General features: G+C 40.2%; 1 protein-coding gene across 1 annotated transcript in view; it reads right to left on the minus strand.

The window, feature by feature from the left end:
• The window catches only part of NKAIN2 (sodium/potassium transporting ATPase interacting 2), a 261,254-nt gene that overhangs the window by 108,383 nt on the left and 129,130 nt on the right, over positions 1-23,741 (minus strand). Inside the window, exon 3 of the mRNA XM_053461246.1 lies at positions 21,766-21,846. Coding sequence (XP_053317221.1) covers positions 21,766-21,846 — 81 coding nt within the window. The remainder of the gene's footprint in view (positions 1-21,765; positions 21,847-23,741) is intronic.

Below are 23,741 nucleotides of genomic sequence, written 5' to 3' on the forward strand. Positions count from 1 at the left end.
TTGATGAAAGGGACTTTCCTAACTGAGAAAGTGGGCAATAGATTTCAGGTGAACATCATGTTTGATATTAGTATACAGTGATTCTGTGTCACTGGTCACCAATACATAGGTGGAAGCGCAGGCAGCCATTCAGAGCGGATGAGAGTGAAATAGAGTGTGGTAGTGTCAGTGAGAGTCACGCTAGTGAGTGGTCATAGCATGTCCTGGGGTATGTGTTCAGTGTTGCTGAATGCCTTGCTATTGAGGCATTCCAGTGACACCATTGAAGTTTAGGAGGCGATCGTTGATCACCTCCTAAACTCTTTTAAACAGCATATGGCGGACGTTGATGCCTGACGCTTCAATATCGAGGCATTACAGCAACACGTAGATCGCTTTCTACACCCATTTAAAGTCATGGTGGTCGTGGCACGTCAATTGTTGCTACAGAATATTTTTGCGTGACATGCCCGGACCGTCAATTGTCATCAAAGGGTTAATATACACTAACAAAATGGATAAAAATGAGAACTCATGTAAACCATGACTGCCATTTTCCAGGTATAGTGCACCTATATATACATACAACAGGTTCCTTTCTACTGGCAAGGCTTTTCACAAGATTTTGGAGTGTTTCTATGGGAATATTTGCCCATTCATCCAGAAGAGCATTTGTTAGGCACTAATGTTGGACGAGAAGGCCTGGCTCCCAATCCCTGTTCTAGTTTGAGGTTGAGGTCAGGGCTCTGTGCGGGCCAGTCAAGTTCTTCCATACCAAACTCACCTAACCATGTGTTTATAGACCTGTTCCCATAAAGTTTGAAGCATAGCATTGCCCAAAATGTTATGGTATGTCCTCTTCACATGAAACATGAAATTTATGTTATATAAAATAAGATTGTTACATGTAGTAAAGAAAACAAGTCATGCCACTATAATGCAACTGTGGAACTAGACCACAGTTTGGTCACCCAACTTCAGCCATGATCATACAGCTACATATAGATAGCTACATAGCAAATAAGGTTAAAAAAAGATCTAAGTAGATCGAGGTCAACCCTTCTGCCTAACCATCCTACTCTTGATCCAAAAGAAGGCATCGGGGAAAACATTCTTTTTTCTGGGATTTCTCCTTGGATCAAGAAGCTTTAAAATATTAATGTTATTCTATTTATGACTTTCTAAAAAAAAAACAATCCAGACCCTTTTTGAATGCATCTAATGAAGGGCCGGCCATTGGGGTGTGTGAGCTGTGTGGCCGCACAGGGCACCATGAAAGCAGAGGCGCCAGGCGGCCGTCCTATCACCAAGGCCAGGGCCGTGCTGAGGCAGATGCACAGTGTGCACAGCACCCAGGCGTCAGGGAGCATAGGTGAGAGAGGGGAGCCAAGCAGTCGCTCATGAAAAAGTTTTCAGCAACTCCACTCCCTGCCATCACCCGCCTCATCGATGCCCTGACTGCAGTGGTGGGAGCGCGATGCCTCTATATCGATGCCAGCGTTTCATGCTAAGCACCGTAATATGACCTAAAATGCCGGCGCTCAGGCACCTCCCTTGGCAGTGAATTCCATACCTTTATTGTCCTTACTTTAAAGAATCCCTTCTTTGTTGTCTAAGAAATCTCCGCTCTTCCAGTCTCAGAGGGTGACCTCTTGTTCTTTGTACATTTCTGTTAATGAACAGGTCACTGAGGAGCTCTTTATATTGGCCCTGCATATTTTCCAGAATGTCCTTTTTAAGGACTGGTGCCCAGAATTGGTGACCTCAAGGTGAGGTCATACCATTAACCTGTTAAGAGGCAAGATGATATCCTCTTCTCGTGAATCAATACCCAGTTTTATGCATGCCAAAACCTTATTGGCCGTTGCAGCTGCTTGCTGGCATTGCATACTATTGCCAAGTCTGTTGTCTACCATAATTCCTAAGTCCTTCTCATTGGTAGTTTCCCCCAGGGATATTCCATTCAGAGTATAGTTTGCATTGTTATTATTTTTACCATAATGCATAACTTTGCATTTATCTATGTTGAACCTCATCTTTCACTTGCCCGCCCAGTCCCCTCTGTCTAAGTCCTCCTGCAAAGAAGAAACATAATTAATAATATATTATGGATTAAATACATATACTTAGTCATGGTAATGTATACATTGAACTAATTAACTTATAAACGGGGTATGCACAAGATTGGCAGATAATGGTATTTGTGTGTGCATCAGTTGCGATTAGAATGAGAAAATGTTGAGAGTTGTACGTAAAAGGAGACAATTCTGAGTGCTTGTGTTGGTAGTTGTGCCTGAGAGTAAAAACAGAGCCATGGGAAAGAATTTGATGGGGTCGGTAGTGTGCTCCAGGAGTAAAAAAAATGTTTTGTTCAAACTGTACACCACTGGTGAGTTGGAATAGGCTGCAGTCAGTATGCACAGTCAAGTACACAACTGCACATGCATACAATAAACTGGAAGATTTGCAGCAAATTACATATGGGTACATTTTCCTGGGACCCCTGCATGCTGCACATTCCATTTTGAAAAGGTGCATGCCTACTCACATTTTGCATCACATAAGTTAATGAAAGTTTATTTTCTGCATCTATTATAAAGCAAAATGTGATTTTGTAGAATAGTAAAGGATATGCCAAGCTGTTACATTGGGAAGGCAATCATCCAATGAGTCATAAAGAACCTTCATCCCTTTAGGCAGCATTTAAAACTACATTAAGGCTTTGGTACTAGCAGTTATGGCATCACCTACTGTGTCAGCCTTGGGGGGAATCACAATTCCAATATGCTGTGCACGGTTATTTTAACCTGAGAAGTCAAAGAGGCACATTTACTTATTTATTTTCCAAGATAAAACAGCTGGCCCATTACTAAGCTCTAAAGAAATGTGTTAAGTTTGAAAAGAAGACAGGCATGTTACCCAGTGTGTCTTGTTTAATAATATGATACATTTCTCTTTTATTCTTTATTAATCACTTTACATACAATAGGAATAACAGAACTTTATTTATCTCTTAGTTATACAGCAAAGTGCAGACTCTTTGAGAGATTTGACATTTCTCTCAAGTTTTCATTCTTGGGGGGGGTAGGTCAAGCTCTTTTCAAAGTATCATAGGAGACAATCCCTCTGAAAGCTGTGATGCAAAAAATCTTTCATTTGTCACACAATTTGCAATGTTTTAAATCTATTAAGCGTTCACAGTAACGTGAATTTATTAAGCGTTACTATAACTAGAAGCTGTATGTCTACTCCAGAGGAATCTGCAAAGCTCATTGGTGGTGTTCCAACCTGTTCTGCATTAAGAATAGAGTAATTCTCTTTGATTATGCAGAAACATTGTCATCTACCGTATTTGCTCGATTATAAGACGAGGTTTTTTCCAGAGCAAATGCTCTGAAAAATCCCCCTCGTCTTATAATCGGGGTCTTCTTATAATCAGACCTCAACTAGGTCTGACTATGAGACTAAGATCCAGATCCCCCGCAGCGATGCAGGGGACCTGGATCCTCCTGTTTCCCCACCACCACCACCACTTACCTTTACCTCTGAGTCCCCGGTGCTTGCTTCGGGCAGCGTGTAGATCTCTACGCGATTTGCGTAGAGCTCTACACGCTGCCCGGACTAAGCACCGGGCAGCGTGTAGAGCTCTACGTGATTCGCGTACACAACTCCCGCTGCAGCCGGGAGGAGGTGCGTTTAGCAGCGGGGGTTGTCTGCGTCCATCGCGCAGACCTTCCCCGGCTGTTAGAGTCGGTCTGAACGATGGACGCAGACAACCCCCGCCGCTAACCGCACCTCCTCCCGGCTGCAGCGGAAGTTGGCTACGCGAATCGCGTAGAGCTCAACACGCTGCCCGGACTACGCACCGGGGACTCAGAAGTAAGTCTGAGTAAGTTTGGAGGAGGGAGGGGGAGGGAGTGTTAAATGGGGGGCATAAGGCATTTCTGGAGGCAGAGTGCTCTGTGAAATGCCTTTTAACCCCCTTAATGCCACTCTGCCTCCAGAAACGCCTGTTAACCCTCTATACGCCACTCTGCCTCCTGAATTGCCTTATACCTCCCTATATGCCACTCTGCCCCATAATATGCCTTTTAACCCCCTAAATGCCAGAGTGGCATATAGGGGTAAAAGGCAATTCTGGAGGCAGAATGGCACATAGGGGGTCAAAAGGCATATCATGGGGCACAGTGGCATTTAGAGGGTTAAAAGGCATATCATGGGGCACAGTGGCATATAGGGGGTATAAGGCATTAAACAAAATATTTTTCTCAATCATAGTTTTTTTTTTAAAAAAAATTGTTCGCATAGTTTACATGAAATAACATTTACTGGTAAAACTTTTTTTCCTATAGGGTCATCTTATATTCAGGCTTTCTATTTTTCATAAATTAATATTCAGATTTGGGGGGTCGTCTTATAATCGAGCAAATACGGTATTTTCTATGTGAACTAATTTCAGAGAACAATTATTTGTATTGGACTTTGTTTTTGGTACAACCTTTCTTTTGTGGATGGTAACTTATGTGACTGCCTACAGACATACACCCAGTTACCATACCTGGGACCCTCTGTGTTAGACCAGTGGTTTCTGGGTCAGTTTCTTATTTCTCCATGCAGGGGAACAGAGTGTGACCACATCCATTCCTAACACACGTTACACCTTCTCGATACAGACTTTTCCATAACCCAGATTCAGTTATCTCCAGCTACATGGTGACTTCGTCTAACCTGCCTCACATGGTGCTACTCCACCAGAAGAGGTAGAGCTCCTGGTAACCAACCTTGGAAAAGACCCATGTGTGCTAGTCACACATGCACACATTCAATAATCATACGGACATGCAGCCACATGAACGCACACATATATTCCCATACTGATCTGCTTTGACTGGAGGCAGTTTTAGTTTTAAATTCAATGTGTGTTGTAACTTGAGAGTGTCAGTTAATAAAAAGTCATAATTGAAGCTTGTGTCTGCTACCTCCCTGCCTGAAAATGTAAAAGCTGAATTTAGAAATACATTACAGTAAGTTTGTTTAATGAAATGTCCATTTTACATTGGCATCTTTGGCAACCTCATGTGTAGTGGCTACTTGTGAACACTCATTGGATTCTGCCAGACTCAAGTTTTAGCAGTAGAATGGGTATCACACGCTTAGTAGCCCCTGATTGCTCCCAATTTGCCATCATTAACTCACTCAAATGCCTAGTCAGAGTGATAGCGAACATTAGAATTGCACAGCTTGGGCATAAATTAGAGTACAAGGTAATTCTATAGACAAAAATCCTAGTAAAACTGTTCCCCTGGATTTTTTTTTACTACAATCATCACGCATTGATACTCTACTATAACAGACCACCTCAGGCATGACTGTAATCTCGCTAAACTTGCTATAACAATAAATGTGTTAAATCGCCTGAACAGACTTGAATAAAGTTTTAAATAGGGAAATCACAAAATGTTTTAGATCTGTTACATTTTTCACTGATTTACTTATTATAAAAACGCTCACTAATTATCTTTTTTGCATTCCATCGTAAAATGTATGGCAAAGAGCCACCAGCAGTTATCTTCTTCTCCATCAGTTCTATGAGCAAATTAAAGGTACTGTATTTTTTAAGAAAAATTACAAATGTTCCTATGTTGAGAAACCCTACAGACGACTGCATATGAATACAAGACTAATATAAGCCTTGACTTAATGTAGGAAACAACCTCATGATGGCTTCATACCAGCTTGACATATTTGCTGCTTTATTTGCATAAATGGTATACAATCCTATATTTATTCACCTTTTCCTCAGTGAAGTAATAGGTTTTTTTTTACATTATATCTATCCGTGTCTTAAGTTCATCTTTAACCAAATCACCTACAGGTCCATTTAGTAAATGAACATATATAGAAACTTGATTTGTGTATATGGATTCATACAAACTTGGCTGTTCAGAGGGGAAAAGTATGGAAAAACAGTAATGTTTGTAGACAATAACATTTATTGGCTTGCACTTCTGAGTTTTCACATTTTCTATCCTCTTTTCTCTCTCTCCTGTCCTTTTCTTAAGCAGGGGTGGGGGATCCATGCCACATGGGGCCCATGAAGAGGTGCATGGATCATCCTATCCTCTACCAAACAAGGGAAAGCCAATGAAGTCACATGTGGCTTCTAAAACCATGCAACAGACACCTTCCTCTCTGAAAAGGACAACTTCTACTGAGCTTGCAGCAGAGGAATTGACAACAGGCTCTCTGTCAGGGTCCATCCAGGCTGCGGAGCAGCATATCTCTGTTTTTCCCTGCCTTCTTGCCTCAGTTCCCATGTTTTGCTGTGGTCCATTCCTGGATTTCCATATGCTCTGTTCTGTACCTCTGATTCCTGGATTCTAGTTCTGCTCTTTGCTTCAGCTCCTGTTTCCTTTATATTATGTGCCCCAATTGTTTGTTATGTTTGTCTCAGTCTGTAGTCTAAAGGTATGTCCTTGGTTTTGTGTTTCGATTCAATGTTTGGTTTCAGTTTATTAATGATTCAGTAGGCAGGGTTTAGCGTTAGGACCCACTAAATATTGGAGTACTTTGGAGTAGTGGTGGGCTAAGCATACTATGGCCATATGATGTGATGGAATCTCCAATTGTTATCTCATAGTCCTAGGCTAGTCCTGTATCCATGTGTGTCTGTATTTTGTGTATTTTGCTCCCCTCCCCTGAATCATCTGAGGATTCCAGCTCCTCGCTCCTTCCCCTGTGTTCCTTGCCTTGTTCCCTGTCCTTAGTTGTGCCCTGTATCATGTATGTCTTGTCTGGTTATGTTACTTGCTCGGTCTCCCTGGTTTTTTTTCTGTCCTCCTTGCTTGCTACGTTTCTGTTGATACTCTGCTTAGCTTCCATTCTCCCAGCCTGCAGCATCCTGCACATGATTCTAGTGCTATGTCTCATACCTGCTCCAGGGTGCCTGCAGGTTACCTCCAAGTTTTGATTTGTTCTGGACAACATCCGCTGCTATGTCAGGGCCCTGGTATGTGGCCGCACAATCCTAGGTGCTCAACACCCTGGAGAGTTCAGTCGCCCTGCACCAGGCCTTGTCCAACTCCGCTAATGCGCAACAACTCCTGAACTCCATCTTTGGGCGCTCTGTGTCATTACAGTCATCTGTATGGACCCAGTTCTTAAAGCCTCTTTTTAGGAGGTGGCTTTAAGAATGTGTGCCCCAGACATATGAAAATTTAAAGGGGGCACACATAATATAAGCATTAAAATGCATATGGTGGTTTGAGTGTCCCTTTAAGACATAATTAAGTCAGTGAAATGTCATATTTTATTTTACCTATCACAGTTTAGTGAATAAACCTCTGAAAAGATGAGATCTTTTACAGAATAAAATGCATTAACATTAAACTGTGCCATATAGTCACTGTCAACTGTGAGAGGAGCTTAACACCTCAGTGTGGGGAAATATAATAAAAAATATTCAAGAGTTTATTTAATGGCCGAATAAAAAATATAATTAGAGTCATCAAATCAAGTGCTCAAACGTTTATGTAAAATGCAGGTTTAGTAAAAGCAGTTAAACATTTCTTTTCAATGATTCTCAGTAAAGCAAAAGTGTTAAAATGCAGCTGGGCCCCCGTTCAGTGAAATTACTTGTCATGATAGGCTTGTGTTAGCCTGTAAGGTTTTAACAACAGAACAGAGAAAATCATCCCAATACAATAACTACCATTTCAATAGTAACCATAAAAAGCCACATAATTTTAATATAACATAAAACACTGTTAACTATGTTTTAAAGTAACCTTTTGTTATTTATGAAAGCTTTCCAGACACAACATGCTACACCAGGCTACAGCTGCAAATCATCAAAGTCTATAAGCGTATGTATATGTATATTTATTAACAACATTTAAACAGGCTCACTGCATATAGATGGCTTGCTTCACCTCTACTTTGGCACCTCAAGGTATTTAAACGTCTTTTTTTTTAGATCTCCATGGTTTTTCTTGCCATTATCCTATTTTATAAGCCCACCGTTCTTGCTAGGAGCTTTGAATGGAACTTCCATAAAGTTAAATAGCAGGATCATGGGCAGGGTCCTCAGCTCCTGTTGTATCTGTACTGCATATGTTTGGGTGTTTGTCAACCACCCTATTCAAATTGTACAACACTGTGTAATATGCTAGTGCTGAATAGATAGATAAATAAATACTCTCTCATCTATTGCCAAGTTGTTAGTTGTTTTTAAAGTGTTTAAGGGTTGCTGAGTACAGGGGAGAGATTTTAAGGACAGGTAAATTATTAGATAATTGTGTCTGCACCACAAATCTCAGCTTTTAGTTATAAATAATGAATGTAGCAATGCTCAAAGCTTATTGTGATGGTAGTTTTTAAGCTTTTCTGGGTTGATTTGCAGGGTGAGAGGCAAGCTCCCCCAAAAGAACACTGTATCAATTAATAAAAGCACTGGGATAACTCCAAGGCTTAGAGAGCCACTCAGTTTGACAAATATTTTAACTGATGACTCCCTCAAGATCGCCTGGAGTTTTGTTAAAAAGTTTAACCTATAGACTGCTACATGTTATAGAACCTATGCAATCTAAGAGGCAACAGATGATTCCTTCTTGTAAGGCAAGTGTATGAGGTTACTAATTGTGCATAGATGTTTAGAAAAGGAATGCCGTCATTAGGATTCTGTATTCTGGCTAGGTGGCTTGATTCCTTCATATTGGCACTAAGCCAAGGAGAAGTCATAACTAGTGATTTCTGATCTGAATGTCCATTCGTCAGAATAACAAAGAAAGGAATGCAACATTGGACAAACATGCGCAGGGGCGGGCTGGGCCGGGGGGCAGGGGGACAATTGCCCCCCAGGCCGCCCTAAATCCGGGCCGGTGGGCCGGACGGACGACCGGCAGACAGACATTCAATGCGGCTGCGGCCGCAAAGTTAAAAACTAAGCGGCCGCGAGCAGGATTGAATGCGGCCGTCATGCGTACCTGGCGGGGGAGGGAGGGGGGCGGTCCGCCCCGGCTGCCGCTCATCTGAGGGGTGCCACCATGCCGGCACGCCTCCAGTTTCTGGAGGCGTGCCGGCATGGTGGCACCCCTCAGATGAGCGGCAGCCGGGGCGGACCGCCCCCTCCCGTTTCGGTGCGCGCGGCAACAACACTGAAGCCACGCCCAACATTTTCCGCGCTCAGTGCACCGGAAGGACAGGAAGAAGAAGAAGTAGAAGAAGAAGAAGAGGAGGAAGAGGAAACGGAAACGTGAGAGTGAAATAAGAAAAGGTAGGAGAGAGTGGATTAGTAAGTGTGTGAGAGTGATGGGTGTTATGCTGAATGTAAGTGTGTGAGAGTGATGGGTGTTATGCTGAATGTAAGTGTGTTAGAGTGATGGTTGTTATGCTGAATGTAAGTGTGTGAGAGTGATGGGTGTTATGCTAAATGTACGTGTGTGAGAGTGATGGGTGTTATGCTGAATGTAAGTGTGTGAGAGTGATGGGTGTTATGCTAAATGTAAGTGTGAGAGTGATGGGTGTTATGCTGAATGTAAGTGTGTGAGAGTGATGGGTGTTATGCTAAATGTAAGTGTGTGAGAGTGATGGGTGTTATGCTGAATGTAAGTGTGTGAGAGTGATGGGTGTTATGCTGAATGTAAGTGTGTGAGAGTGATGGGTGTTATGCTGAATGTAAGTGTGTGAGAGTGATGGGTGTTATGCTGAATGTAAGTGTGTGAGAGTGATGGGTGTTATGCTAAATGTACGTGTGTGAGAGTGATGGGTGTTATGCTGAATGTAAGTGTAAGAGTGATGGGTGTTATGCTGAATGTAAGTGTGTGAGAGTGATGGGTGTTATGCCGAATGTAAGTGTGTGAGAGTGATGGGTGTTATGCTGAATGTAAGTGTGTGAGAGTGATGGGTGTTATGCTGAATGTAAGTGTGTGAGAGTGATGGGTGTTATGCTAAATGTACGTGTGTGAGAGTGATGGGTGTTATGCTGAATGTAAGTGTGTGAGAGTGATGGGTGTTATGCCGAATGTAAGTGTGTGAGAGTGATGGGTGTTATGCTGAATGTAAGTGTGTGAGAGTGATGGGTGTTATGCTGAATGTAAGTGTGTGAGAGTGATGGGTGTTATGCTGAATGTAAGTGTGTGAGAGTGATGGGTGTTATGCTGAATGTTTGTGAATGAGGGTTCCAGATAGCATGGATGTGTAAGTGTTGGGGGATAGCTTGGCATAGGGAGTCCGTAATCACATTCCTTTCATGCCCAGATTCCAGCATGTAGTGGCTGCCTAGGCATGATAGGAGTGTGATTGCTGTTATAAATTATTTTTTGGTCCAACTTCGGTGTGTTAACACTTTTATTGGACAGAATAATTCAATGACAGTATTAATATATATATATATATTGATATATATAATTGCAAACAGCAATCACACTCCTATCATGCTAAGTCAGCCAGCACATGCTAGAACCTGGGCATGATAGGATTGTGATTGTTGTTATATATATGTGTATATATATATATATACATATATATATATATATATATGTATATGTATATGTGTTAATATTATTGTTGATTTTTTTGTCTAATTTTGGTGTTACTTTTAATAAAGTATTTTAAAGTTTTTTTTGTTTTTGTTTTTTTTTCTGTTTTGGCCAAGTGAATGCTGAATTTTTAGTTTCAGTCCAGAATTTTCATTTCGGTGCATCCCTACTATATACTATGCCAGTCACTAAAGTGGTAAGCCTACACCACATCAATGTTTGGCTTAGTATATAGTGATAGGGGTTGTCAGTGTCTGGCTCAATGTATAGGCACACATTGACGGTGGTGCTGTGTAATCCCTAAGTATATAATGATAACAAATATGCTGTACCCCTGTCAATGTTTGCCTAACCATAGAAACTATGCAGTTTTAAAGTGTGTGTGTGGGGTGCCACATACAGGGTCTGCCACAGGTGCCAAATACTCTAGGTACGCCCCTGCATCATGCGGCTGTCAGACCCAATGGCCATGCCTCAGCTCCTCTTCCCACGTCTTAAAAGGGGTGTAATGAAGAGCTGAGGCAGGCGCTGGTGGAGTGACTGCCGCACGACGGCCACTTTCAATGTCGCTCGCAGCCGCTTTGATGGTGCAATGGGCCAGTTGACTAGATTTGCCCCCCAGGCCTTAGGCTGCCAGCCCTCCCCTGAACATGCGTAACACGAAAATCTTTGGTCATTCGTTCATCCAAATTGATTTTGCTCACTATTATTTATAGTGCAGCAGCAGATGATTTAGCCTTGTTACAATAAGGAGACTATACAAAATAAACAATACAACAAATAAGCGTTGACATCTTAATTTATATTAGGAAATTGATGGAAATTTAGACGTGATACATTAATACATTTGTTTTGTTTATATTCTATCATTTCTAACAGACAAGATAGATATACAAATATTTAAAGGTCATAATGCTCTATATATTTGTTTTACGATTATGGGTCAAGGCACAACTATTACAATAAAATCGTCATGAAAACAAGAATTCCAAGAACAATTCGCAATGTTTGTTCTCTTTTGATAAAGGATCCATTAGGGAGTAGGAAGTTAGGCGTAATTTCTTGTAGAGACCTAAATAACATTGGTAATTGCTTTCTTTAGATACCATTATTTTTATCATCTAATTTAATACAAACATTGTAAAAAATAGTGATGTTTTTTTTAAAAAAAAAGGCTTTGAAAAAACTTGTACTCGTCTGCAAAAGCTAATGAAAAGCCTGCTAAGTATAAGTGTAAAATTACAACAAATTAACTCTTTTCCAGACAAAAATCGGATAGTTTTTTCTTTGGAAACAAAACTGTCACTGATCCCCATACTCTCTTACACTCACACTCTCTTACACTCTTTTTCATAGTCTCATTCACTGTCTCACACGCTATCTCAATGTATCCCTACCTTCTCAGCCAACCACTTCCATGTCCCTGTTTCCTTTTCTCCTACTCCACGTTTGCTTTTTCCTCTTCTTGCCCTTCTGTCTTCTTTCTTCATCTGCTTCTTCCCATTTCTGCACCTCTTTTCTGCATTATGCTGGCTTCATGGAGTAAAAAGGAGTAAAGGGCAGAGCCATGGTATGCATCATAGGGACAGTATCTCAAATCCTTCCATCCAGGTACCTGGATAACGAAGCTCATATCGGGGGAGTGGACGAACAAAGGAGACAAAAGAAAGACAGAAGAACAAGAAGAGGCAAGAGAAGAGAGACAGGGATACGGAACCGGTCGGCCGAGAAGGTAGGGAGACATTGAGAGAAAGCGAATGAGATTGTGAGAGATAAGAGAGTAAGAGTATAAAAAAATAGAGTGACAGTGTGAAAGCAACAAAATGCAAACAAAAGATTTGTAGCTTATTGTTCGCTGGGGGTCCCTTGTCACTTTCGGATATTCGTACTTATTTACAAAATGTGTTAAAATTAAAATTTGTACGAATCCAAATCCACATATTGCTGGTGGTGGTCCTGCAATGCAAAATCTAATCTGGATCTCTTCAAAAGCCCTAAACTGCTCCAGCTGTAAGTAAAATGAAACTACAAAAGAAAGCCAAAACAACCTATGCCATTTCCATACATAAACCACAATAAACACTTAGAGTATGTAGAACAGGTGGTCTCTGGCTCAGCCATACCACACTGATGAGGCCTATGAGAGGCTGATGAGAGACAAATGTCTGTGGTTGTTCGTGCAGGGGAGGCTTGCCATGCATTTTGGGTCTGAACTGCCCGTTTATGTTTATGGAGAGGTCTCCTCTGTAATGGTGCAAGTGAGCAAAAAAAGGGTGATGCCTTCCTATAGGGCAGACTATTTCAGCAGTGTCCTTGCTCTCATAACAAGTATTGCATTACAGGACAACAGAGAGTAACAGAAACAAGAAGTAAGGAGTGCCTTGGTTAAATCTACTATATAAATAAATTATTCTTTATATAAATATCTACCATAAACAGTGACATACAAAGCATTGGTTAAGCACTGACCACTAGTCAATGCCCCTTACCACACTACCAGAAACAAAAGTGTACAGAGATCAAAAAGTTGAGCAGGAGAATCCCCAAGGAAGCCTGAGCCAAAAGCCCATTTCCACCAAGATTTATTCAGTCATGCACTACTATCTGAAATGCAGTCTCATATCATGGCCTAAACTAAGCAGCCCTTGTGATAAATATGTCATTCTCTGCACACTTATACATGTTCTGCATAGCAGCTGAGTGATTGCTATTCTTGACATCATGGTAACTAAATATGCATCAATGGCACTAGAAAGGTATTAAGATCAATTATGTTGATTTGAAAAAGCATTAGAAGGAAGAATTAATTGACAGCTAGGTAATTATATGAATTTTCAACTAGCATTGCTATTAACTTATGTAGAAATTGTTGGCTTTATTGCTGGATTCCAGTACGTTACATTGTCTTGTTAATCCTCAACCCTAGTTATATTATTTTAGTTAACATTTAAATTAATATATTCATGAAATATTATATATTGGTGTTTTAAACAGTGCATTATTAGTAGTATTGTAGCGCATATGTCCATCATTAAAATGACATCCTTTGTTTTCTTCTCTCTTTCTTTCTTCCCTCTATCTCTTTATTCCCCTTTATCAATCTATACCCTCTTTCCTTCTTTGTAGTTGTAGGTACTTGCAAACAACTCATATTTTACTGAATATGCTAGCTGTTTTGCATAAGAGGCCATGTAACCTCAGTTGAGTCTGGTCTGTTGAGTTAACCATCAGCTTGACTATTCAACTTCAGAAGTTGGAACTTCAACTTCAGAATATGAGCCTAGTGGGCAACCATTCATATCAATAGATGGTTAAGGCATTAAAAAGTGTGCAACCACTTAGACAGCTCTACAGAGCATAGGGAAGCTGGGGAATATGATATACCGTATTTATGCGGCTTATATTCTGGGTTTAGCGCAGGAATGTGGAATTCGTATCGCCCGACACCTGGGACATGCAGTTCCGGGCGCCAGGGAGGGTTAGGATACAGATCCCCCGCAGCGCTGCAGAGGACCTGCATCCTACTCTCCAATACGCTGAGACAGCCTCCCCTGCCAGCACTTTCCACGGGGGCTGCGGCGATGTGCGTAAACAACTTCCGCTTCCGGCATGTCTGCTCGATTTGCTTTAACAATATCCCTTGCCGAGAATTCCCACAGTCGGAGTCCCGGCAAGGGAGATTGCTAATGCACATCGTGCAGGCATGCCGGCAGCGGAAGTTGTTTACACTCGCATCACCGCAGCCGGTGAACGTCTGCACGATGCACTTTAACACGCGGAAGTGCCGGCACCGGAAGTTGTATACGCGTATTGCGTAGATGTCTCCCGCCGGCCCCTTAAGACACCCGGGAGTCTGCACTGGTAAGTCTGGGGGGGGGGCACATCTTGGGGGCAGAGTGGTAGCATATCTCGGGGGGGGGCAGAGTGGCAGCATATCTCGGGGGGGGGCAGAGCGGCAGCATATCTCGGGAGAGTGCCAACATATCTATTACACTAAAAATCTAAATTTTTCTTTAAAAAAGCACCTAACTTTTAGGGTGCGGCCTATACTCGGGTGAAGCCTATAATCAAGCCAATACAGAATATGTAATATTTTTAGTCATAAATAGAACTGTGAGAAAATTTCCCATCTCAAAAATGGAGGGAAAGCATCACTTTTGGCATAAGGAAACTCCCGAATGAGCCTTGTTCCTGTGTTTTAGTGAATATATATCAAAAGGATTGTAACATATACCTCACATGACTACTCAGAATGTCGTAGCGCATGCTACACTTCCTGAAACACTGGAAGTGCCCAGCTCTGGTCAAACTAACAGACATAAAAAAAAAACACATACCTGTTCCTTTACTTATATTGGATGCAAGTACCTATATGAAAAATCTGGTTATGTAAATACAATACAAAATCTAAAATGAGAACAGAAAACTAAGAATCTCACACAATTAAACATGTTTTCTGTTGGATCCATTTATACTGAAACATTTAAAAAAATATATTTCAATGTACCTAATATTGTTTTGATGATAGCATCCCTTACATACCATGAGGATGCTGGGTAATCATGATGATGGAAGTTCCAGACTTATTTAATTAACATTTCCTGCAGGCTTTTTCAGACTCAATTTATTTCCTCTATTACTCTGTCTATATTGTTAGAGTGGCTTTGGGAAACCCTGTTAATTGATAAATGAACCTGGTAAAAAAGGAAGGCAATGGGGTAAAAAGTATCTAATAATGTCATGAATGATAAATACCTATTAAGACAAGTTTGGTGTTCGGATTAGTGTCTGCTGGAATTACTTCCTTATAGTTAGCTGCCTGAGGGGCTGAGATGGTAAAAGATGTAACTTCACTGGCATACTTATTGGAATATCCAAAGAACATCTCCTTAATGGAACTATGTCAGAGGTTTAGAAATGTTAACTTCATTGACTGAAGTATGCAAAATACAAGTTGACAGATTTTCACCCAGTCTATAATAGAGCTATTACACGATTGTCCATCTATCATATCATGTATCTTGACAAGCTCATTGCTCAATTGTTTATGCAATGCCATTTCTCAATAGTATGAATCTACCCTCAGCGATGAGCTCATTCTGTGTGTTATACCTTAAGCCTCTTTTTTACATGACATTTGAATCTGATTGCTATGGGAAGGATGGACACATTCAGACTTGGAGGCAAGTCTGCATAAGTAGGTTGTTAGTATAGACACCAGTGGTTCCATAACTTTTCAAGTAAAATTCACAAATTGTTAAATCAGAGCAGCATAAGCACCGACTGTTTTGCTCCTTTCATAGCCCACTCCTGATGGTTACTTCAAATGGGCCCTCCAAAAAGGGTTCAGCTATAATCAGGGACGTAGCTAAAAACCTCAGAGCCCTGGGGCCCCCAACTTCACCAAGCAACATGTCCCACAGTGCCACATGTGCCCTAAACCTCTTATGAGTGCCATCATAACCCCCAAACAGCTTGTCTGTGCCATCATTGCCCTCAGACAGCTTGTCTGTGCCATCATTGCCCCTTGCCCACCCCCTCCAACATACACTCTGACACACATATGTAAACACACTTACACAAATTATACATGCTAACACACACACTTATTCAAACTCACTAATCCAAATGTACACAATCATTCGAACACACACACACTCCCTTTCACACATCTCATGGTAAGACACACATGCTCAAACAAAAACACTTACACATCCATGCACACACACACACTTATACAAAGACATCCATGCTCCCATACACATATACATACATTCATGCTCCCATACACATATACACACATTCATGCTCACATATACTTATGGATAGAAATTCATGCTCACATGCACCTATATAAAGACATTCATGCTCCCATGCACTTATACATAGACATGCACGTTCACATACACTTATCCCAAACATACATACCCCATCTGTCCCTCCCGTACGGAGGCTCGGTTTCACCGCGGGATCAAGTGACATAATGTGACCTGGATATATTCCTGTCTCCCTGTGCCATTTTAAAATAGTTTAGAACGGCCCTTCCAACCTGGACCGCACCGTTTCTTCACTGTATGACTTTATCAGTAACCTACTAGTGGATTAATGTTCAGGTATTTGTAATATCAAGTCAAAATAACTATGTATTCGTCTCTAGTTGAGGTCACAGCAGAATGTATAGTGTTAGAGTTAGTGCGTATATTAGATATAAAACACAGACACTGACTCTAACACTTTACATAAATACTGACAACAGTACACTTGCAGACACATACACAAATACACACACATTACTCCTCTTCTTATCCAATGCATCTCTGTGCAAGCTGCTGCACCGCTGCCTGTATACTCTAATAAATAATATACATAAATAATTTATACATAATAAAATGACAGGGCTCCCCTGCGAGACATATGGTTGAGACTCCCAAGATCCTTCTAAAGACACATAGACAGTAACATACTTATACACACAATAACATGCATACTTACACACAATTACATACTTACATAAACATATGTAGTTAACCACACAGTAACATACTAACATTCTTACACACAGTGACATATTTACACACACTAACACACTCATACTAACATACACACACTAACATACTTAAACACACATGCAGTAACATACCTACACACTCAGAATCATACTTACACATCCACAGTAAAATGCTTACACACATATACTAACATACACACACATATAGTAACATGCTTACACAGCCTAACATCCTAACTTACACGCATGCCAACATACAGCAACATACTTTCACAAACTAACATACTTATTTACACTTACTCATACAATCTGCCCTTATTGGCTCAGGAGGGCAGAGGCTGGTGCCAGCTCTTCTGCACCCTCAAGGTCCTCACTCACTATGTCTGAGTGCAGGGAAATTACATAATATTCCAACGCTCAGACTCATCGTGTTTGGCCTTGGGAAATGCGTCCGGCAGCGACGGCCTAGCTTCAGCAGGGGTCCCCACCTCCCTGCAGCTAAACAGGGAGCCCTGCCTCCCTGCTCTCTCAGGTGAGACAGCAAGGGCAGCCTGTCCTGGTATATCACTAATGGTAGTACCCCCTGATGGCAGCCCTGCCTATCCTTTTATGTTTAAACTCCCTCACTTAGGTGGGTGAGGCTGTGGTCGAATGCTGCTCCCCTGTCTGAAGAAAGAAAAAGGAGTTCCCAGATATGAAAATGTAATCTCCCCCTGGCTATAATAATATACATAATTATTATATACCTATATTTATCTGAAAAGAAACCTTTACTGTTAATGATATTTGTGTCAAAACTCATGGTGGAGAAAATTGCCAGGTTAACCAAAAAAGGTAATAAAATAAAAATATATAAGTAAAAGGAGAAAAACTGAAAAAAATAATAAATAAATAAAGACAATTGAAGGGAGTAATATACTGTTAATGATTATAAAGATCTAGCTGACTGCATAAATAAATACTTTAATTTCTACAGAGGAAGGTGAATTACAAAGAAGAAACAAGGATATATAGTATGTAAAGCTTGCATGTTTGCAGAGGAAGAAGTTCTACTTGAGACTCTGTAAATAAAAACCAACAAATCCATGGGACCAAACGGGATACACCCAAAGTTATCTGTTAGCAGACTTATTTAACAAGTCATTACTGACAGGAGTTGTTTCAAAAGATTGTAAATAGGCGGTAACACTTATCAAAAAACTACCACAGCAGGTAAGGAGACCCCTGCTCCGAGCAGGCCTCGGGGCCTTACAGATACCTGGGGGCATCTAGAGTGGTTTCTATGGAAGACTCGGAGCCTGGCGGGCGCATGGATATTTGAGACCAGTTCCCAGGAACGCTTCTTAAGTCCACAACCCTGGTGAGGTATTTTACAATATATAATTTGTGAAAATGAAATGAGAAAGAAGAAAAACACAGCAAAACAGAACCACAGAAATGGTAAAGCAGCCATGGCCACGAAGGGCACCTTAGATAAGTATCCTTTTATTTACCTCTTCTTAAACTCTGCCCCAAACTCAGGCGGGTCAATCCTGTCACTACCAAGGCCAGCCAGCCACACCTACCCAAGGGCTCAACTGAGGGGGCGTGGCTATTGTTGGTCGAGATTAGTACCTTTATTTTCCTTTACCTCTTGATTGGATATCCGGTACTTGAACTCATTGTTTCATGTAAACAGTAAATTATTATTATTATTTATTGTTTTATATAGCGCCATCAAATTCCGTAGCGCTGAGTAAATGAGTAAATGGAGTCATATTAAACAGTTTTCACTAAATGTAGCAATTCAATCTATATATAAATAGTTTCCTTATAGACAGGGTCCTTCAGCACCCTTAACCACTGCATTCAATGAACCTCCTTTTTGAAATGACTGATAATTGTAAAAAGAGAAAAACATATTTAAAGATCAAAGTTTTTTTCTCTCGCTCTCTCTCTTCCTCACTCTATTCTATTCACTTTTAGGTGCAATGTGAGGAATTCTATTATATATAAAAGGCTTTCATCTCCTTTTCCTTCGAAAGGATGATAAAAAGCTAAGTGTCTGCAGAGTTATCAAAAATGAGAATATACTCCCCAAAATAGAGGTTAAATGTGAAGATTTCATTACATGTTATGAAGAAACACTGTGAAAGAACATACTGGCCTAGATTCATCTGTGTTTCTTTTGTACAGTGTACATTAAAAACGCACACAAGCAATAATGAAAAATCCAATTTAATCAAATTTAATTAATCACATACACCTTACAAAATCAACTATATATCTATATATATATATATATATATATATATACACACACTATATGACCAAAATAATGTGGACACTTGACCATCACACTATTCCATTACTAAATGGGCATTAATGTGAAGTTAAAATGTACATCACGGAGCACTATTCAACGTTTACAATGTAATTAATTTCAATGGAGTTTTAGGCCTGAGCGACAAAATAATAAACATGAACTTGCGTAAACCGGTATGTATAATGCTGCAGAACTCAATACAGGTTTGATACAAATGCATCTGCAGTATCCATATTAATCATAGAAAGGCACTTCCACTCAAATCACAATGAAAAAATGCCATACAAAAAAGATGGAAGCAGCAACATAGTATGTTCTTCAAATCAGTGAAGTTGTTTTAATGTAAACATATAACAGCCACAGATCAGTTTTGACATGCCTGATCTTTTCTATGCAAAATACTTACAACAACCCCAGCGATGACACCAGTTGGGTGACCTGTTTCCATCCAGGTCACACAAATGGGTAAAACATTCTAAGGCTCTGTGACTTCCTATGGCTGCCAATTATTGAGTATCCATGGGCAGACATTATTTTACTTAAATGGACAACTCTATATCTGTACTATACAAAATAATAAAAAAAAAAACCAGAAACTCTCACTGTTTCAGAGGGGCCACCAAAAAGCTTTCTGTAGCTGTGCTTACTACAACTGTTTTGCTAACGTTAAAGAAAATGCTACGCTATGTCAGTAGTCTGTACTGAGTGTGACGCATGTTACGGGTGTTTGTGTAGAAAATAATCATTTTAATGCATGAATTGTTCAGAATAAGATTAAAGCAAGAACAATACGTGTTATGTGTAAATGTTACATTTTCCAGTATTGGCATGAGTTGACTTGCAATACACAAAAAAGCATATTATATTTCTTTCCATGCGTTTGATTCCTAAAAACACATACAATTATGCATGTCTAATGGATCGCTTATTCAGAGGTTTCCTTAGACAGTAACATGGGAGAAATTTAAAAGTAGCCCCATCCACTCCTGCCTAGTTGGACTTTTTTGTCAATGTACTGTGATAAAGCACTGTATAAACTAGTGGGTTCTCAGGAATATGGCCAGTACAATACATAGATAATAGATACATGACAAATAATATATCCATTTCAGAAGGTTTCAATTATTTACGCTACTAATTAATAAGAAAGATAACTGGATATTTCCCTGCACTCCAAAAGAGAGCCACTCTGTTTCATACGAAGAACCGACTGCACTTGGGCTTTGACAGTGATTTTGCAGTATATTTAATATATAAATGTTCTCTTCTGTAAATAACTGGATACACTGTCCAACAGTAATCATTAAATATCAAAGTACAGTTTAGAGCGCAGTTGCTTTTCCAGCAAATTGAATTTAATGTCATTATACACAAACATCAGCTTACTAATATATAACCATCTCGTTACTGTGAAGACAAAAAACAAACTGACAAGATTGATAAATATACAGTACAGAGATGGTAAATTTCCCATTGGTCAGACTATATATATATACATATACAGTATATATATATAATAAAACGAAAGTATGAGTTATGCTTCTTTGAAGTGATACTAATAGGTTTCAATTTTACCAATACAAAAGAATGCTATGAAATCACCTCCTGCGGTGTCGTCTCTATAAAAGCTATACTTTAATTCATTACTTGCCTGAAGGGTATGTTTTATTCTCCATTTTAAACCAATTTAATGTAATATATTTTTCAGCTTTGACATGTCATTTTGTAACAAGAGGAAATTATGAGTATGGCTTGGTGTCATATTTATTCTTAGCTGAGAATGCAGAAGATGAATGCAAAATGGGAATGGCTCGCTAATAACCAATGTGCCAATGATGACAACTAATGCAGCACAATAGCCTTAAAGGGTTATTTGATCTGTGTTAAGAGAAAATTGACTTTTTTAAAGCAAATATTATTTAAAGGGAAATCACCTTATTACAACTTGAGTTAAATAAATGATAACAAAATCAGGCTACCCTTTGCTAGAAGGCTTTGTACACCAACACACTTGTGAAACTGATATTAATATAAACATATGGTGGGAATTTATGTATTTAGAGAAACTGATGTGACATACCTTATTAAGACTAATAATGCTTTATAAAAACACCTTGGAACAGCATTTAGCCCAACCACTACCTGCAAGACAACACTGCTGCAAATAAAAGGGATCAAAAGGAGCACAAATACCCTTTGCCTAACAAAAAATGAAAATATTCATGTTTCTCAAATATTTATAGTATACACACCTCACTTGCCACATAATAAGGACATTTAAAATGTTTAACTTGAATAAAAGATCTCAACAGCATGACCCCAGATAGAAATCTATTATTCAAGATCAGTTGATTATTCCTTTGAGATACATACTATAGCATTCTATTTAATCACTGAAAGGAGAACACACATCTTGTTACCAGATGGTAGCTTACCTTAGAAAGTTCCCCAGCCTCCAGGTAGAAACAGATGATGAACACATTCCAAGTAACCCACAAGACAAGCCAGGTTGCATACTGCAGAGACAGAAGGAGAAATGTAGTTCATACTTCATGAAATGAGATTGGCTTCAAATTAGCAAGATATCATACCCAGCCTATATCATGAAGCTTTCCATAAAAGGAATGCATTATTAGACTTGGGCGCAGGCCAACTCTTCATGTTCATCTTTGTGTTTATCTTCGTGGGGGAAAAAAACCTGTACTTCATTGGTTGATGGCAGACGAGCCCCCTGCTGGCGACCAATAAAGTCGCTCGTACAGACGTTTAAAATCCTGGTGCAGCAACTTGGACGGCAGAGACCACTGGTCGCCCTGCTCCAACAATTAAAGGTCTGTACAAGCGACTTTATTGGTTGTTCGTACGGATTTTAACTGTTGGAGCTGGGAGACCAATGGTCTCTGCCAGCCAAGTTGCATCATCAGGGGTTAAAAGGCCGTTGATGCCAAAGGAGGCCCCTGCAGGCGGCCAATAGAGTCGTTTTCACAGCCCTTTAACCCCTGACGGCGAACCTATGGATTTCCGATTCCGTTAACCCCTGTAATGCTGCATATATAAGGTAGGCTAGATGGGGAAGGGACCAGGGAGATTAGTAGACGAAGACAAACAGGAAGATTCTTTGTGTTGTGTCTTCGTCTTCGTCTACGCTTTGCCGCCGCCAGGTTTGTATGTTCAGTATTCGGGCTGAACAACGAAAACGCACCCTTCATGTTCGTTTTAATGTTCGCCCGAATACGAATGCACAAGTCTACGCATTATACAACATTTCTAGTTGGAAAAAAGAATAATGATTTCTATACCTCTACCTAAGTCAAGACAAATTATTGTTAATGAATTCCAGAACAACAAAGTTGTATTTCAGGTAAAATTATATAAATGTAATATTGTTATAACCTCTAGGTGCGTCAGCCACTGAGTTAAATGTGGTGAAAAAGACATAACAGGTTGGCTGCTGGGGCAGGTTATGCTTTGTACCACAATAAGTTATGAATATAATTATGTGACACAATAGAGTTTATGAATAACAATGTTACACACAATTTCATTATTTGGGTTTAAATGCTATGTTTCATTTTCAACTCACAATAGACTACCATGGAGAAGAGCACAGAGGATGGAGAATTAAAAACTAAGGTCCCCAACATCTAAGGATATTTACAGTTCAAGTAAATCCCTACTTAATCTTTGTTCCTTAAGCATATTATATTCAACTATAATATTAGTGCAGGTAGAAGTATAGCTGAACCATCAAAACCGGCCTTATAGTGCCAGGGCCGCCTCATGATCTCCAGTCTGGCCTTGATAGCAGCCAGATGAATAATCTTATCAGGATGGACATTTTGCACCACAGTCACATAACCCCTTTCACACCACACACTCATAAAAATACACTGTACTTTGTTTGTTGTTCAATACATGTATGGGTGTATAAATACACTTTTTCTCAAATCCTCTCTCCATGCCGCCGTACCTTCTCCACCTACTGCTTCTGTGTCATTTTCTTCCTTTCTGCAGCTCCACTTCTCTTCCCTTCTCTTGTTCTTCTGCCTTCTTTCTACTGTATTTTACTTTGTCCGCTTCTCTCTAGTTTCAACTCCATTAGCTAGGCCTCCCTGAGTGCTTCCACAGAAGGGCGGAGCCACCAAGCACACCCTCTCCCCCTATTGGAGGAACAGGGAAGAATCTGTGGGGCAGACTGTGGCTTCACCCTTTTACAGATCTGCAAAGAAAGAGAAGCAACTATTTGTCTGCACTATTCTGGCCCCTTTCCCCTGTTCCTCCAATCATTGGAGAGGGTGAGCACGGACACACCACCTTTTTGCAGAAATACTGAGGGAGAAATGACTAACGCAGCTGATAACGTGGAAGAGAAGGCAAGAGAAGAAGCAGAGCTGTGGTAAAGGAGACAGGG

This window comes from Spea bombifrons, chromosome 3 (assembly GCF_027358695.1).
Source record: "Spea bombifrons isolate aSpeBom1 chromosome 3, aSpeBom1.2.pri, whole genome shotgun sequence".
NCBI lineage: Eukaryota > Metazoa > Chordata > Amphibia > Anura > Pelobatidae > Spea > Spea bombifrons.